At 48.0% G+C, this 15,245-nt stretch overlaps 1 protein-coding gene across 2 annotated transcripts; it reads right to left on the bottom strand.

Annotated features, from left to right (window-relative positions):
* Positions 1–871: 871 nt before the first annotated feature.
* Positions 872–4,799, bottom strand: LOC123182472 (putative glucan endo-1,3-beta-glucosidase GVI). Of its 2 annotated transcripts, XM_044595040.1 has the most exons (3): positions 4,502–4,789; positions 4,340–4,396; positions 872–2,065 (listed from the first exon to the last, which is right to left on the bottom strand). In XM_044595040.1, exons 1-3 carry the CDS (start codon positions 4,623–4,625, stop codon positions 1,077–1,079), a joined length of 1,170 nt encoding a protein of 389 aa, XP_044450975.1. In that variant the 5' UTR covers positions 4,626–4,789; the 3' UTR covers positions 872–1,076. The 2 variants fall into 2 exon arrangements, with proteins under 2 accessions (XP_044450975.1, XP_044450976.1); XM_044595041.1 differs by lacking the exon at positions 4,340–4,396 and having other exon boundaries at positions 4,502–4,799.
* Positions 4,800–15,245: the final 10,446 nt, after the last annotated feature.

The following is a 15,245-nucleotide window of genomic DNA, read 5'->3' as shown; positions in this document are numbered from 1 at the left end:
TATGGAAGTTTCAACTAAACAAGGTCTATCACGCTAGCCCCCAATTCAGTTAAAAACGTAGCCCCCAATTTCTAGCATCACGCTAGCCCCCAATGCTAGAACCTCCCACACCAGGTCTGGGGAAGAATTGTACGAGGCAAACCTTATCCGTGCACAGGGCAATGCAAAATGGTCATGTTGAACCTAGAGGACCTCTTGGCATAAGTGTGAAATACTTCATCACAGCCTCAAGCCTATTGTTCACAGATTGAATTTTTGCATTACATCTCTCACCGAAACTTGCTACATTTACTTGTGCCGTGATTAATTTGACTTCCCTTGTCCCCTTGAGTGTCAAAATAGAGCATATAAATCAACTACTCCCTCTGTAAACTAATATAAGAGCGTTTAGATCACTAAAGTAGTAATCTAAACGCTTTTATATTAGTTTACGGAGGGAGTACAAAAGAGCAGAAACAGACTCCTAACCTTCATGAACAGCTACAAAAAAACATCTCCTGCTTCAGAAATTGATTCCTAGCTACTCATACGGGTGATGGATCGATCAGCACTAGCAGGCAGCAATTATGCAGTTGATAGCGCAGAACAAGCACCCGCAAAAAAAAAACACCCGCAAAAAAATGTAGCGCAGAACAAAAAAGATAAGTAGCAGTAATACTCTGGCTCACATGATTTTTCTTAGATTCATATGGAAAATGTTGAAGTATACTGTATAAAAATGGTGCAAGTATCTGGGATATCTGTCTTAAATTCTTCCGAGGTAATCTGAATTTTACTTATCAAACACACAGGAGCGCAAATTGAACTGAATAAGTACATTGAACAAAGGCAGAATCAGTAGCAACACAGATCAGATTCAACGCACTCGTCATAACCAAAGAGCAATGAGCTCTTACCCGTAGTATATATAATATATGCCGTGTACCATCATGCACTACACATGTACAGAGCTGCTGTAAAGTAAAGCGATAAACCTGTGACTAATAAACGAGCGAGTAAACTGTAAATGAATTAATCTGTGTGGTAGCAGTAAAACTAAATCTCGGCGCTGTACGGTCCCAGTCGTCGTTCAGTCCTCAGTAGGAGCCGGCGGCGAAGTCGACGGGGTAGACCGCGCTCATGTCCGGCTGGAAGAGGCCGAAGTGCTGCTCCGTGCCCTCGGGCTTCTGGTTCTCGTTGAACATGGCGAACAGGTACGTCTCCACGGCCTTGCCCGGCCGCCGCGGCGTGCCGGCGCCCGACGCCGCGTGCCGGATCACGTTGTTGTTGTACGCCGCCGCGTTCTCCACGGTGGCGCCCGTGCCGCCGCCGCCCGACGGCCACCCGGTCTCCGACACCACGAGCTCCAGCCCCTGCGCCCCGGCCTTCTCCACCGCCGCGTGCGCCGCGTCCAGGATCGCGTCGAACATGTTGGTGTACACCAGCCCGCCGTCCGTCACCGACGACACCTTGATCTTGGACGTCGCGCTCGACCCGGCCAGCAGCGCGTACCCGAGCTGCACCGTCTCCGGCTCCGCCGCGTACGCGAAGTACGGGTACACGTTCACCAGCAGCGGCGCCTTCTTCGACGACAGGTACGCCACCAGCGGCGCCATCACCGGCGCCGAGGCCTCGGAGAACGTGGCCTGCGACGGCGGGTACGAGACGCCGAGCACGGATGTGGCCACGGCCGTCGTGACAGGGACGCCGGTGACGCCCGCCGCCTTGAGCGCGGTCTCGATGTTCCTAATGGCGGGGAGGACGTGCGTGCCAAGGTCGCCCGGGATGACCTCGTTGCCGGCCGTGATGTACCGGAAGGTGACGGTGCCGGCGAAGGGCTTGACGTAGGAGGCCACCCACGATGCGGCAAATGACTCGTCGGAGGCGAGGTGCTCAAGGTCCTCGTTGAACGTGCCGAGAACGACACCAATGCCGGTGCCCCCGAGCGCAGTGAGGACGGTCGTGTCAGGGTGGAAGAGGCGGACGTAGCTGATTTTGTTGGCCTTGTACATGGCGATCACCTTGTCCGGCGTCGGCAGGTTGTTGGCGATCATGCCGTAGTTCACACCAATGGCGCCTTCAGCTCCTGCATTAGTTGCACATGAAAAAGTATTAAATTTTGTTGCTCTTTCATGAATGAGAACTAATTTAGCCATCATGCATCATAGATAATTTACACGTAACATCAAAGGAATTATAACCATATCATAGATGCAATCTTTAATTAACCGTCTTCGAATTCATGTTTTACCTAACCAGTTTCATATATATGTTTCTCGAATAGGTAGGTTGCGTAGCATTGCATTCAACAATTTCAAATCATATTTCCGAAGCATTATCAAACGAAGAACTAAGGAGTAGGTCGACGACTAGGCTTAAACGAACTACACCCTAGTTTAGTAGAAGGAACGGTTCTAGTCACACGAGAGAAGAATTGATCGTGTCCACAAAAGTTCTAAGTTTAGTCTGTACACAGCCAACCTTAGTGCAACATTTTTTCCTGCCTAGGACTTGAAATGGGCCAACCCTACCATGCATCCATTCAACTTTAGGTGAGCATGCGATGGATATAAACACTTTTTCAACTCGGTGTCAACAGTATCAGTCGATGTCAGGGTTGAAGTCGGAGACATGGTTGGGAAAAAAGAAAAGGGCAAGTTGATGCATGCGTCATGGTCCAAACATTTCGCTTTCAACAGAGTTTTTCTAATTCAGTAATGTTCACTCTTGCGATTAATTGTAGTCCAATTTGTAGCGTATAGGGGTCTATTGTGTTTAAATCAATGGCTTAATGGTCTTATCTGGATTCATAGCATCTCTTAGCTGCCTAATTAGAGTTGGTCCATGAAAGCTCAAGTATAAGATACATGCATAGTGATGCATGGGAATCAAGTTGTCAGCTAGGAATGTGCATAAACCTTTCCTCTTGTGTTTTAATATGGAAATGATGCTATCTAGGAGTACAACAAACTAGCTTAGTTTTGACTTTGGGCTTAGGATGTTTGATATGTGCAAATATAGACAAATTTGAGCAGTAGGTTCATGAGAGCTCAACGATAAGATACATGATGATGCATGGGGATCAAGTTGTCAGCAAAGACTACAATCTTTCTTGCCCATTGTGCTTTTGGGCATAGACAGAAACGATGCTATATATTTAGTACAACAAACATTTGACTTAGGGCTTAGGCTGTCCGATATTGACAAATCCAGACGACATTGCAAGGGAAAAAAAGACAGAAGCCTTTTGTTCTTTCATTGTCATATTAGGATGAGAGTGAGACTAACAAGTAATCACGTTTGATTTAAGCATCGCTGCAAAAGAGGGTTGCCTTTGGACGTCACGCAGAAATATGATTGGCAGAATACTCTATTGGGTCGAGATGCAACCGCTACTAATACAAAATAAATGACAATCAAAGATTCATAATGTCTTCTAGGTAGGCCTAGCCAAACTTGTGATCACTAATCTATTGGCCGACATGTTTGCAACGCAAGCACGATTCATGGTGAGAACAGGGTTGGTCTAAGCACACCTATTTTCGGTGCATCATTCATATCCAGTAGCGTAAACTATGTTTGCAATTTGCAGTTTCCGTTCAGACAGGCAGGGGCGCCCCTTAATTTAATCGATGTCATTAGCTACCTAAAACTGATTGCTTTTGCTTAACACGCTATGGAATTGCATAAAGAAATACCAGCCGTAATGGAATAGAATATACAATACTCCACATAATAATGAAAGCAATCATCCAATCATGCATGCGTTGTTGTTACCCTACCCGGGATTATATTCTTTACAGAAACCCCACCAAGAACACAAGGAATAATTAAGCCTGACAACCACCGCCTCTACGGCTCTACTGACTACCTACACCACAAGCCATAATTAATGGACGCAAGCATTTTGGCCGTTGGCGCCATCTTTATCCTCAAGGATCCTCTCCCTCCCTCCAATAAACAGAAATCCTTTATCCTAACCAGGGTGCAACCAAGGACAGATCAGATTATAAACTCGATCAAATCGCCAAGAATTTGGTATAGAAAGCAAAATTTCAGGCAGGTGGAGATCAGATTGGGACGTTCATGCCAGAACAGGAAAGGAACAATGAAACACGAGTCTACTAATTTCTTCCAGAAAACTGAACATACGTAAAAAACCTAGCTAGTCACTGAATATCGACGGATAACTACCGGTTTGGGTGTACAGAAAGGAAAATTCAGGCATGTTGATGAGCAGATTGGGGCATTCATGGTGCTAAAACAGGAAAGGAAGAAGGCAACACGAGTCGTAACAATCTCTTCAACATGCGTCTGCAGACTGAAAACAGAAGAAAATACGGGCGAGCTGATGACTGACTCTGACTGGATTCGCCCGGATGCGATCTAGGAGACGACCTTACGAACTTGCGTATGACTGTATGAGGAAGATGCGAGTATGTTCATCAACGATCGAGCTCAAGGAAACGAATAGAAGAAGAAAGTAGAGGTGGGTAATGGTTCGTCGGCTGAATTAACTCACCCAGGAACAGGACCGACGAGCAGAGCAGGAAGCCGCAGGCGAGGATCCACGGCGCGACCTTCCTGGCCGTGCCGCCACGACCGCCGGCCGCAGCAGGAGACATCCCCGGGCCACCATGATACATGTTGGATGGATCGCCGAGGAGATCTCCCTCTCTACTATCTGAATTCTATCCCTGAGCTCTGTCCTCCTCTAGTTCTAGCTAATGCCTCGTGGACTCTGGGATCGATCGGTGCGCAGTAGCCGATCGTAGCTGCTGTTGTAATCTCCTGATGTCCGTGGGGGGCTGGTCCCTTTATATAGGAAAAGGTTCAGGACGGAGAGAAGGCAATGCGCGCGAGTGGTGCAAACTGCCGAAGGATAGATTACGTGAGAGGTGGGAGGCGTGCGCCTGCCATATCAACGGCAAGCCACCAAACCGCACGACTGCATGCAGATCGATGCGCCTGCGCCTGTACGTGCATGCGTGCGGCCAACTGCGTCGCCTCCATCGCCGGGCTGCGGCGGTTACGTTCAGACCACCAAATCCGTCGAGATGGACGATCGGCCGACGCCAGGGCGTGCCACGTGGCAAGGATCCGTCTTCGCTCGGCGGTGATGGTTCGATAGAATTTTGGGCTGTGCTTTTTTGTGTGTGTGTTAATCTAAATATGGAAATGAACCATTCATACACGTATCAGCCTCCCTTAGGTGCGTACGATACGGTGGATCGCGACCGGCCGGGGTGTTAGCCACAAGATTTGCTGCCTGATTATAACTGCGGATAAAAAATGGAAATGAATCGTTTATGTTAGAGATATCGCTTTGCTTCTGCTTAATTATAACTGCGCTTAAATATGGAAATAAATCCAGTTTATATGCTGCAGATACCGGCCGCTTCTGCTTGATTATAAGTGCGGTTAAATATGGAAATAATTCATTTATGCTACAGATATCGGTCGCTTCCGCATGCTCGGTTATAACTGCGGATACAAAATGGAAATATGGTGCAGATATGGCTTTGCTTCTGCTTAGTTACAACTGCGTGCAAATATGGAAATAAATCATTTACACGGCAGATATCGCTTGCTTCTGCTTGTTTTTTTAGGGGGTTGCTTCTGCTTGTTTCCACTACAAAAAAAGACGTGGCCGATAAAAACGGAAATAAAATAATTTATGCTGCAGATCGATATCGTGTTGCTTCTGCTTGTTAATGGCGCAGCGAACTTGATTTAGGTATCCCATTCCCATCGTCGACTATTGATCGGTCATCCGGCGTACGTGTAGCACTCGTACGTACACATTGATGGCGGCCGATTTTGTCTGTCCTGGAGAAACTAATAAGCACCACCATGTGACGAGACCCGCTTTGCAAATGTGCACCACATCTTTCTTCTTCTATTTTTTGGCGGGTACCATGCATGCAAAGCGACCTTCGCAGGCCCAGAAGTACGTCACGTGATTCCCTTGAACGTACCTCCTGGGTCATTCACGGGCTAAAAGAAAATACGAGTCTGCGTCGTACATTATTGCACTCGGATAATACTCTGTACACAGTTTAGTTTGCAGTTAAACAAAATTGTCACGATCGATCGACAACCCGACAGCCACATATATGCAGAGACAGTGGGTACCCAACAAAGAACCATCGGTGTCGCGAAACATTTTCCTCCCATCTCATTGCAAAGATGCTCTTCGTATTGCCGGCCTTTTTTTCTTTCAGAATGATACTATTGCTGCCCTTTGGTACAATACAACAGTCATTTCGCAACACACAATACTGCATGACGGCACTGAGAACGATATATTTACATATGAATATGATGCGTCCCCTAAAAAAATATGAATATGATGCGTACACACACGCGTACGGGAGGTCAATGCACGCTAACCAGGCGGGCCTATAATTCCATGCGACCGCTACCGACCTGGCCACGTACTGCCGTTGGTCTGGATTAGCTAGGTCATAGGTGCAACGAGATCCAGCGACCTGGTGGCCGGCCGGCCGCACAGTTGATAGCTTCTGCTTCACGGTAAATTAACATAGTCCGGAAGGCTTCCTTCTGTTCCTGCGTCGGTTTGTCGGCTGCCGTTCTCCGACCCTTGTCTAGTAGGAGAAACTCCAATCGAACAAGGGGGTACGTGCATGCATGCAAGCAATCCCACCTCCCGGGGTTAACTTTAAACAAGAGGAGAAAAAATCGAGGCAAAACACATCTTGTTTTGATTAAAAACGTCTGGAATTACTCCTTACGTGCGTGAAGGGCTGTATCCATCCCAGGCTGCAATTTCTGGGGAGAGCCAATTTACTACGGTCTGCGACGACGCTATACGTACGTGCACGGCCGACTTCAGACCACTTTCGTGTACTCCGCTGTCGGCAGGAGCTGACCCAAGTACAACTGGGGTCTGGTCTGGGGGAGGGGCCTCACTCGGAATTCAATTTCAGTTGAATAGAGTATGTTCGTATTCAAACCAAAATATATTCAGTGAATTTATACAATTAATATAAGTGCCACACATCACATTACTTGCCTCCACTCAAATTATTGACCACTGTGCCCGGTTTCGACCGCCTCCCTCCACGAAGAGGAAGAAGAAAAGCCACCGACGCACTCTCCCTACGTCTAAATCACCTCCACCATGTTGTTCTTCTCCACATCCAGCAACAATGCTTCTTTTGTCAAGTGTAAACCGGCCATCCGGTTGTCTTCTGCCACCCACGTGGCATCACTAACGTGTTACTCCCTCCGTCCCGAAAAACATGTCGCAGGCGCAGTTCAAAGTTGATTTTGCAAAAAAGCCCTTGTAGTTTTAAAATCGTCTGAAACAAGCCCCTCCGCCCGCTGTCTTCTTCCTCCGCCGTCGATAGGGGCCGGCGCCGCCCAGCTGCGCGACTCGCCGCCCATCAGGAAGTGCTCCGCCGCTGTCGCCACCTACCTGCTCCGCCGCCGCCGTCGCCAAGTACCTGCTCCGCCGCCTCTCCCGCTCAGACCTGCGTCGCCGCGATCCCCTCCCGCCTCGATTACCTGCGGGCATCGTCGGGACCTCCGGCCACGTCCTCCTCGAGCTCGCGGGCGTCCACCTCGAACTCCCGCGCATCCTCCTCAAGCTCCAGCGCATCCTCCTCAAGCTCCAGTGCATCGTCCTCGAGCTCCCGCGCGTGCGCCGCCGCAATTCATCCCGGCCGCAATCCCCTACGGGCGTTGCCGGAGATTGCCTCCACGATCCGGTGGACCAGGAGCTCGCGCGTGTCCTCCTTCTCCCCTGCCCGCGCGCCCTCCTCAATCTTCCGCGCGAGCCCGTGCGGCTGCTTCTCCCCTGCCCGCGCGCCCGTGCGGCTGCTTCTCCCCTACCGCCGGTGCTGCTGCTGCTCGTCTGCCCGTGCTGCCGCCAGAGCTCCTGCTCGTCAAGAGGAAGAAGGTACCGTAAGGAGTTGCTCCTCTGCTCCCTGTGCTGAATATGATCAGTGTACGGGAGTTGCTGCTCTGCTCCTGTTCGTCAGGAAGAACTGCTCTGCTCCTGTTAACTGAATATGATTAGTGTTAATTGAATAAAAATCAGTAGATATCCGGGGGGTGGAGGGAGCAAGCTAGAAATAATTGGTTTGGAAATAATTGGTTTTGAACTGTCCATGATTTAGATGAATCCAGCTTTTCAATTTAATCTGTATGCTGTTAGCAGAAACCTTGGAACTTGAATACCCAAATCTGGTTCAGTTGAGTAAACAGCAAGAAACACATATTTTTGGTCTTGAACTTGTTTTGCATGTTGGTGGATGGCCATGCTTGTGCTGCAAGTACAAGTTAAATGAAAATAATGTTCAGATTTCTTCAGAGAAACACTGAATAAAACCTTGATACAGAAATTATTGGTTACATAAGGCACATATTCACACTAAATCAGTTTCGACAGTGTCAAAGCATACAGTAGTAGTGACAGTAATTTTGATAATTCAAGCAAATTAATTGAACCTATCTATGCTTGACATGGCATAGAAAAAATCAGTAGATGCAGAGCAATTATGATCTGAACAAACACTGTCTCTAGAACTGTGACTAGAGGAACTACTGTAAGTAGAGTAAAATTTATTAATGGCACTTGCTAGAGGAACTGCTACTAGCTCCGGGACCTCTATCAGTACTAGAGGAACAAACAAGAGAACGGCTGTAGAAACTACTGTAAGTAGAGAAGCAAGCAAGCAAGAAAGGAACAAGAAATGAAATGGTGTTACAAAGGCTCCTGTCATAACATTTCTTAGTCAGTAGTTCACATTTTTGTAATGGTTGCAAGGCTCCTGTCATTCTACTCATTTTCTGTGTGTATATCCTTGTTATGGTACCATGATGTACTCATCTTTTGTCATTGCTAGCAGGAGTATGGATTTGAACATGATGCCTCAAGAGGAAGACGATGAAGGTATTAATTTGAATTTGATGCCTCAAGAGGAGGAACCTCAAGTGGCAGAGAATGTAGTTATGGATTTGAACTTGATGCCTCAAGAGGAAGACGATGAAGATATGAATTGGATGCCTCAAGAAGATGAAGGGAAAGAGGATGAAGCTCAAGAGGAAGAGGATGAAGTTATGAATTGGATACTTCAAGAGAAGAGAAGAGAATTGTCAGATAAGGAGAGGCATGGTGTTTACTTTGCCTTGCTGGTAATCGAGCTCAGAGATGGGTCTGTTCAACCAGACGACAAGCTGCTAGTCTCAAACCTGTTGGACATAAGTGTACGATCTGTTGAAAGAATCTGGGAAGAGGCTAAAAAGCAAATTGCCGATGGCAAAGAAGTAGATGTCTCAAGCAAGAAGCCAGGAAGATCCGGCAGAAAGAGAAAGGAGCTAGATCTAGAGAGGACCTCAACAATCCCACTGAATAAAAGAAGAACAATTCGATCTCTGGCACGGTCTCTAGGTGTGGCCCGATCGACCCTACATAAGAGGTTCCAGTTGAATGAGCTCAACCGCATCACAAGCACCGTGAAGCCTCATCTCAAGCTAGAGAACAAGCTTGCGAGATTGAAATTTTGTATGTCCATGGTCGATGACAATTCGATCTCAACTTCTCGGGCTATGTTAAAACCAATGACGAATATGGTTCACATTGATGAGAAGTGGTTTGATATGACGAGAGTGAAGAATAGTTACTATGTACTTCCAGGAGAACCTGAACCGAAGCGCACCGTGTCAAACACTCACAGCATTGGGAAGGTGATGTTCCTAACAGCTGTTGCCAAGCCTCGATATAACAATGAGGGGGAGCTAACATTCGATGGGAAGATCAGCATTTGGGCATTCGTCGAAGAGATTGAGGCGAAGCGGACAAGTCAGAACAGAACAAAGGGAACAAAAGTGTTGACATCAGTGAAAGTAACCAGGCCTGTGTGCAGAGATTATCTAATCAATAAGGTTATCCCGGCAATTCAAGATAAGTGGCCTGACGATGATGAGGGAGCAACAATATTCATCCAACAGGATAACGCAAAGCCTCATGTCCTTCCCAATGATGTAGCTTTTCGAGAAGCTGTGGAACAAACTGATCTTGACATCCGATTGCTACAACAGCCCCCAAATAGCCCCGAGTTAAATTGTTTGGACCTCTGCTTCCATAGATCTCTCCAGTCTCTAACCGACTGCAGGTCACCTACAAACATCCAGGAACTGGTACAGGGTGTGGAAGAGGAATTCGAGAACTACGATCCCGACAAGTTGCACAGAAGCTTTATCACATTAGAAGCAGTTATGTTTGAAGTTATGAAAGACAAAGGAGGAAATCAATATAAGTTGCCCCACTTGCACAAGGATCGTGTTCAGAATGCTGGAATGGAAATAACCGGTGTATATTGCGACAGTCGGGTAGTTGTTGATACTAGGGCCATTATAGAAGAAATGGAAATTGCAATAGGAAAAGAAAATGAAAGGAAAGAATTAGCTAGAGAAGGGAAAAGAAAGAAAAGTAAAGGGAAGGGAATGGAAGAAGTGGCCAGAGAAAGAATGTAGTCAAGAGGGGGCAAAGAGGCCCTTATGTCATGTAGTCAGGTGCTCCTTGTGTATGTCTTGTGTAATCTTGTGTCAAGAGGGGACAAAGAGGCCCTTATGTCATCTCCTTGTGTATGCCTTGTCTAATCCTTGTATATCAACTCCTTGTTGGAATTTATTGGAATTATCTGGGTTATTTGGATTTATTTGAATTATCTGGGTTATTTAGATTAATTGAATTACCTAGTTTATTTAGATTACTTGAATTATTTGGATTAATTTGGATTATTTGAATTAATTTGGGTTTTTTGATTTATTTGAAATGATTTGGATTAATTTTAGTTATTTGACCATATGCTTGCACTTGCACTAGAACTGCAGCAACAGCATGGGCATCTTGCTTGGCCTTCTTTCTCCCCATGATGGTGGACTGGAGCAGAGCAGAGGAGAGTGAGGTCCAGCTCTGCTTGGCCATCATCTTCCTCTCTGCATGCCAATCCCTCTTGGTTGGTTCTCATCAGAAATGGCACCAAGATTAGAAACTGCAGCTGCTGGCAGTGGCACCACAGGAGGATTCGGTGAAGAAGTGCCATATTTTGGTCATGTGCTCTAGTGCATAAGCCACAACCACAAGTGCTGCTGCCACATGGCATTTTTCTTGGCATGACAACAGCATACAAGAAACATAGTTAAAATTTGGCACATGAGTGAAGGAAACATTACTGCACTCTACTCCTGTTTGGAATCTGAATGAAGGAAACAGTACTAATTCTAGGATAGAAACCCTTCAGTGATGAAGCAAAGCACCAAGCAGTTACAAGCCTAATCAGATTGTACTCCTGTTTGGAATCTGAATGGCCAAGCAAAGCACCAAGCAGTTACAAGCCTAAGCAGTGAGTAGCAAGGAAGGTTTAGGCCTCCTATTTGGAATCTGAATGGATCAGCTCCATGGTACAGAGGAATGAGTGTTACAGGATGTGGTGTCCATACACATGAAAGTAAGACCATGTCATATTTTTCTTGACTATAAACTGCTGTGTAATTGACATGTTCCATCAATTGTTAAGCTAGTCTTTGATTATAATCCTCCGGCCAGCAGAACTAAGTCTTTGCATTTCATTATTTTTCAGATACTGCAAGATACTCAATGACAATGAGATACCACTGGATAGATTTCTCACTGAAAATGTTTCCAAAATTGTCTAAAGGACAAGAAACTTCGCTGGAACTAAAACAACAGCAGATCACTTAACTGGAGATCAATTAACTGCATGCGCACACCATGATGGATTGGAATTCTTTCTGAAATTAACAGGACAACAAACAGCAGCAGATAACTTAACAACATTACTCCACGATGTTCACCAACAGAGGCACAGGGATGTGGACGGCTAACCTCCTGCAGTTCATCCATTTCACCGCCGTCGTCGTCCTGGTGCCACCTGTTGCCGCCGGCTAGGCGGGCCAGCACGGCGGACGCGGAGGCGCCCTTGTAGTTGTGGCCGCCCGCTCCAGGAGACGAGGCGGCGAACGCGTTGGTCGGCTTCGACGCCCTGGCATACGCGACGCCGACGAGCTCCGCCGCAGACGCCTCTCCAGTGACCGTGCCGTGCATCGCCACCACCCGCTGCCACTCGTCTGGTCCCTTTTTCTCCTCCTGCTCTTCCCTATCTTGCCGGCGCCAGTGACCTTTTCCTCCTCCTGCTCTCCCCTCTCGACGGTGGCCGGGATTGGTGGTGGTAGTGGAGAATCGACGGGCAGCAAGCGCCGATTTTCCGGAAGGGGATGGGGGAAAGCTTGGAAATTTAGGGATGCGGGAAAGGGGAGCGGGGGAGCTGCGCGGGTGAGCGGTGGAGCTGCACGGGGTAGAGGTGGATCCGCGCGGGGTTGCAGTGGAGCTGCGCGGCAGCGCGGTGTGCTTGAGCTACGCGAGGTCGCCGGCGTTGCGGGGGAGCTAGTGGAACTGAGCGAGCTGGCGGAGGAGACGATTGGACTGCGGGTTCGGTCGGATAAACCTGAAGGACTTTTTCATAAAAATACCGTTGCGACGTGTTTTTCAGGACGGAGGGAGTACTTTGCCACCCCGTCACAGTGGCGGAGGACAGACAAAAGTTGAGGTAGGGCGGGCTTTGGTCACTCGCCACCGGCAACGCCATCGTGCCGATGCACAGCCTTGCACCCTGCCTGCACCGAACAAATTAAGGTAGGGCGGCCGCCAACCCTTGCCCAACTGGGTCCTCCGCCACTGCATGTCCCTTTATCCCGCCGCCACCCTGGTCATCCGTTTAGACACGATGCAGGGGGTGTTTTTCTCGAGTGCCATCGTGCCCTTTAGTTGGTTTGCCTCCATTTTGCCTCCACCATCGTTGGCCACCGTCGTTGTGGGTAAGTTGCTTAAGTTCATGGACGGCGACGACAACAATACGACAATGGCGACACCTCCTATGGCTTAGGTGGTGGGGCATCTGATGGGCCACCAGATGCAAAAACGCTAGTATGGACTTCTCCTGATTGATGGTCTTCAACGACAACACAACACTTGACGGGGGAGAACGGTGTGCGAGACACGAGCATGTCAGCTCCGGCGAAGAGCGACCACCATGAGGAGGATGCACATAGTGGTTCGCTAGATTGGAAGGGGACGGGGAAAGACATGATCCTGAGGAAGAATCACAAGGTGAATTATAAATCAAATCTTAAAGTGGGGCCCACAAGTTGGCCGAAAACACTCTCGCGAGTGATTGTACTCCGAGGGACCACGACCCGTGATTTTCAACTACGGGCCCAGTATTAATCTGTCTCCCCCGACTTAATTGTGGGGCCCGTTATTTAATCCTCCGCACGAACTTTCCTAATCGGGAAAATTAAATGCGCACGGGCGCACACATTTTAGCAGCCCCCCGAGTTGGCACGTGATGTGAATCGATCATGCCCTCACGATAGACATTTCGGCAAATGTGAACCATTATTTTTTTCCCAAATTTATACCTTGAAATGTTCCAATTATATATGGTTCGCCAAAATGTCTACTTATATAGTAACCACACAAATGAGCAACATCTACATGACTGGTTTGGAAAATAGAAACACACCCGCTCGGTAGGTAGGTGAGTAGCTACAATAGCAGGCCAAGTCAAAGAAATATTACGCTTAATATATGGGCGACGCTAGGCCCAACAGTTGGACCGGCCCAACAGTTGGGCCGGTCCAGCCCTGGCCGCCCGATGCAGCGATTAGACTGTCAGATCTGTCCCTGGCTTTGTCCTCCTTAGAAGTCAATTTTTCAAAAAAAAAATTGCAACGGCCTGATCGCCGACGACACCACGCCATATCCCCGTGAGAAAACACCCGAGCTTGAAGCACCACCGCGGCGTTCCTCGTCGCCGGTGGGCGCCCTCGCCGGCCGTCCGCGCTTGCCCGAGATCCGCGCTCGCCATGGATGCAGCTCCGCCTCGTTGGCGATTGACTGGTTCCAGCAAATAGAATTGCCTGTTGTAGCATTTTTCGTTGTTTGTCGTAGCAAAATGGAGACACGGTTGCAGCAAAAAAGATACGTCGCCGCTTTCGCTGGTTGTAGCTCGCCATTGCAGGCAGCAACATTTGCATAAATGAACGGATGTAACAAAACCCATTGCCGGACGTAGCAAATACCTACGACGGTTGCAACAAAAAAGTCGTCGTTGCCGTCGCGGGTTGCAACTCGGCTGTGCTGGATGTAGCAAAACATTATGCCGGTTGTAGCAAAAAGCGATGCTAGTTGTAGCAAAACCACGACGCCGGCTGTGGGTTGTAGCAAAACGTGACCCTAGCTGTAGCAAAATGATATGCCTGTTGTAGCAAAATCTATGCCAGTTGAAGCATGTAGCAAAACTACAACTTTTTTTGTCATCTTCTTCCACCTCCAGCCGGCGCTGGTTGAAGCTTTTTCAAACTACAGCTAAAGCTTTCATATGAACGATTGCAGCTTTTTTCTATGCGTGGTATCCGGTTGAAGCTTAATATACAGCGGGTTGAAGCTTTTGAATCAAACGGTTGTAGCACGCGCCAATGGCATAGTAGCACGGCCAGGGAGTTGGGGGGCTAGGAGTGCGCCATGAGGACGAGGGGTAGGTGGCGCATGGCCATGGCATGGACGGAGGATGTGAGGAAGAAGAATAGAGGCTGGCCATGGTGAGGAGGATGTGCAGGCGGAGGCACACGAGCTCGAAGAAAAAAATATACGAGAGAAGGGGATAAGAGTGAGCGGCCTGGAAGAGAAGAAGGGATAATGCAGGAGGACTAGTCAACTCGGGTCCACAACGCCACGTGGTTGCTCGCGAGTGGGTCGCGCGCGCGCGTGGACTGGACCGGCCGAAGTTTCCGCCGGTCCGCCGGTGTGAAACGTTTCCCTTAATATATTATATTTATTATTTCGGCCAGGACAAACGGATGTGCGATCTCACCCTCTTTTTTATAGGATATGTTAAATTATTTACACTTGTTCGGCGTGAGTAGATAAGCAATGGCGGTTGGCTGGAAACTTGAAATTAGTAGCCGTGTAGATGGCGCATGGGAAAGCGGCGCGCACACAAACTTATGGCGGGAAAGGATATATATATACGCGCTAGCTCATCTTTGCTTGCTCGTCTGCATCTTCTCTTGATCCGCATGTGATTGCTAAACATAAACAATACTTCCCTTCACGGCAATTTAATTGGAAGAAATGTGTGCAATTCTCTCAGGATATTCTTATTATATAAAGCAATCCGTGTATTTGCCATGATGGCCGACGTAGGCAATCACTT

This window comes from Triticum aestivum, chromosome 1D (genome assembly GCF_018294505.1).
Source record: "Triticum aestivum cultivar Chinese Spring chromosome 1D, IWGSC CS RefSeq v2.1, whole genome shotgun sequence".
NCBI classification, from domain to species: Eukaryota; Viridiplantae; Streptophyta; class Magnoliopsida; order Poales; family Poaceae; genus Triticum; species Triticum aestivum.
Note: the sequence above shows the minus strand (reverse complement) of the source record. Positions and strands in the feature narration are given on the sequence as shown.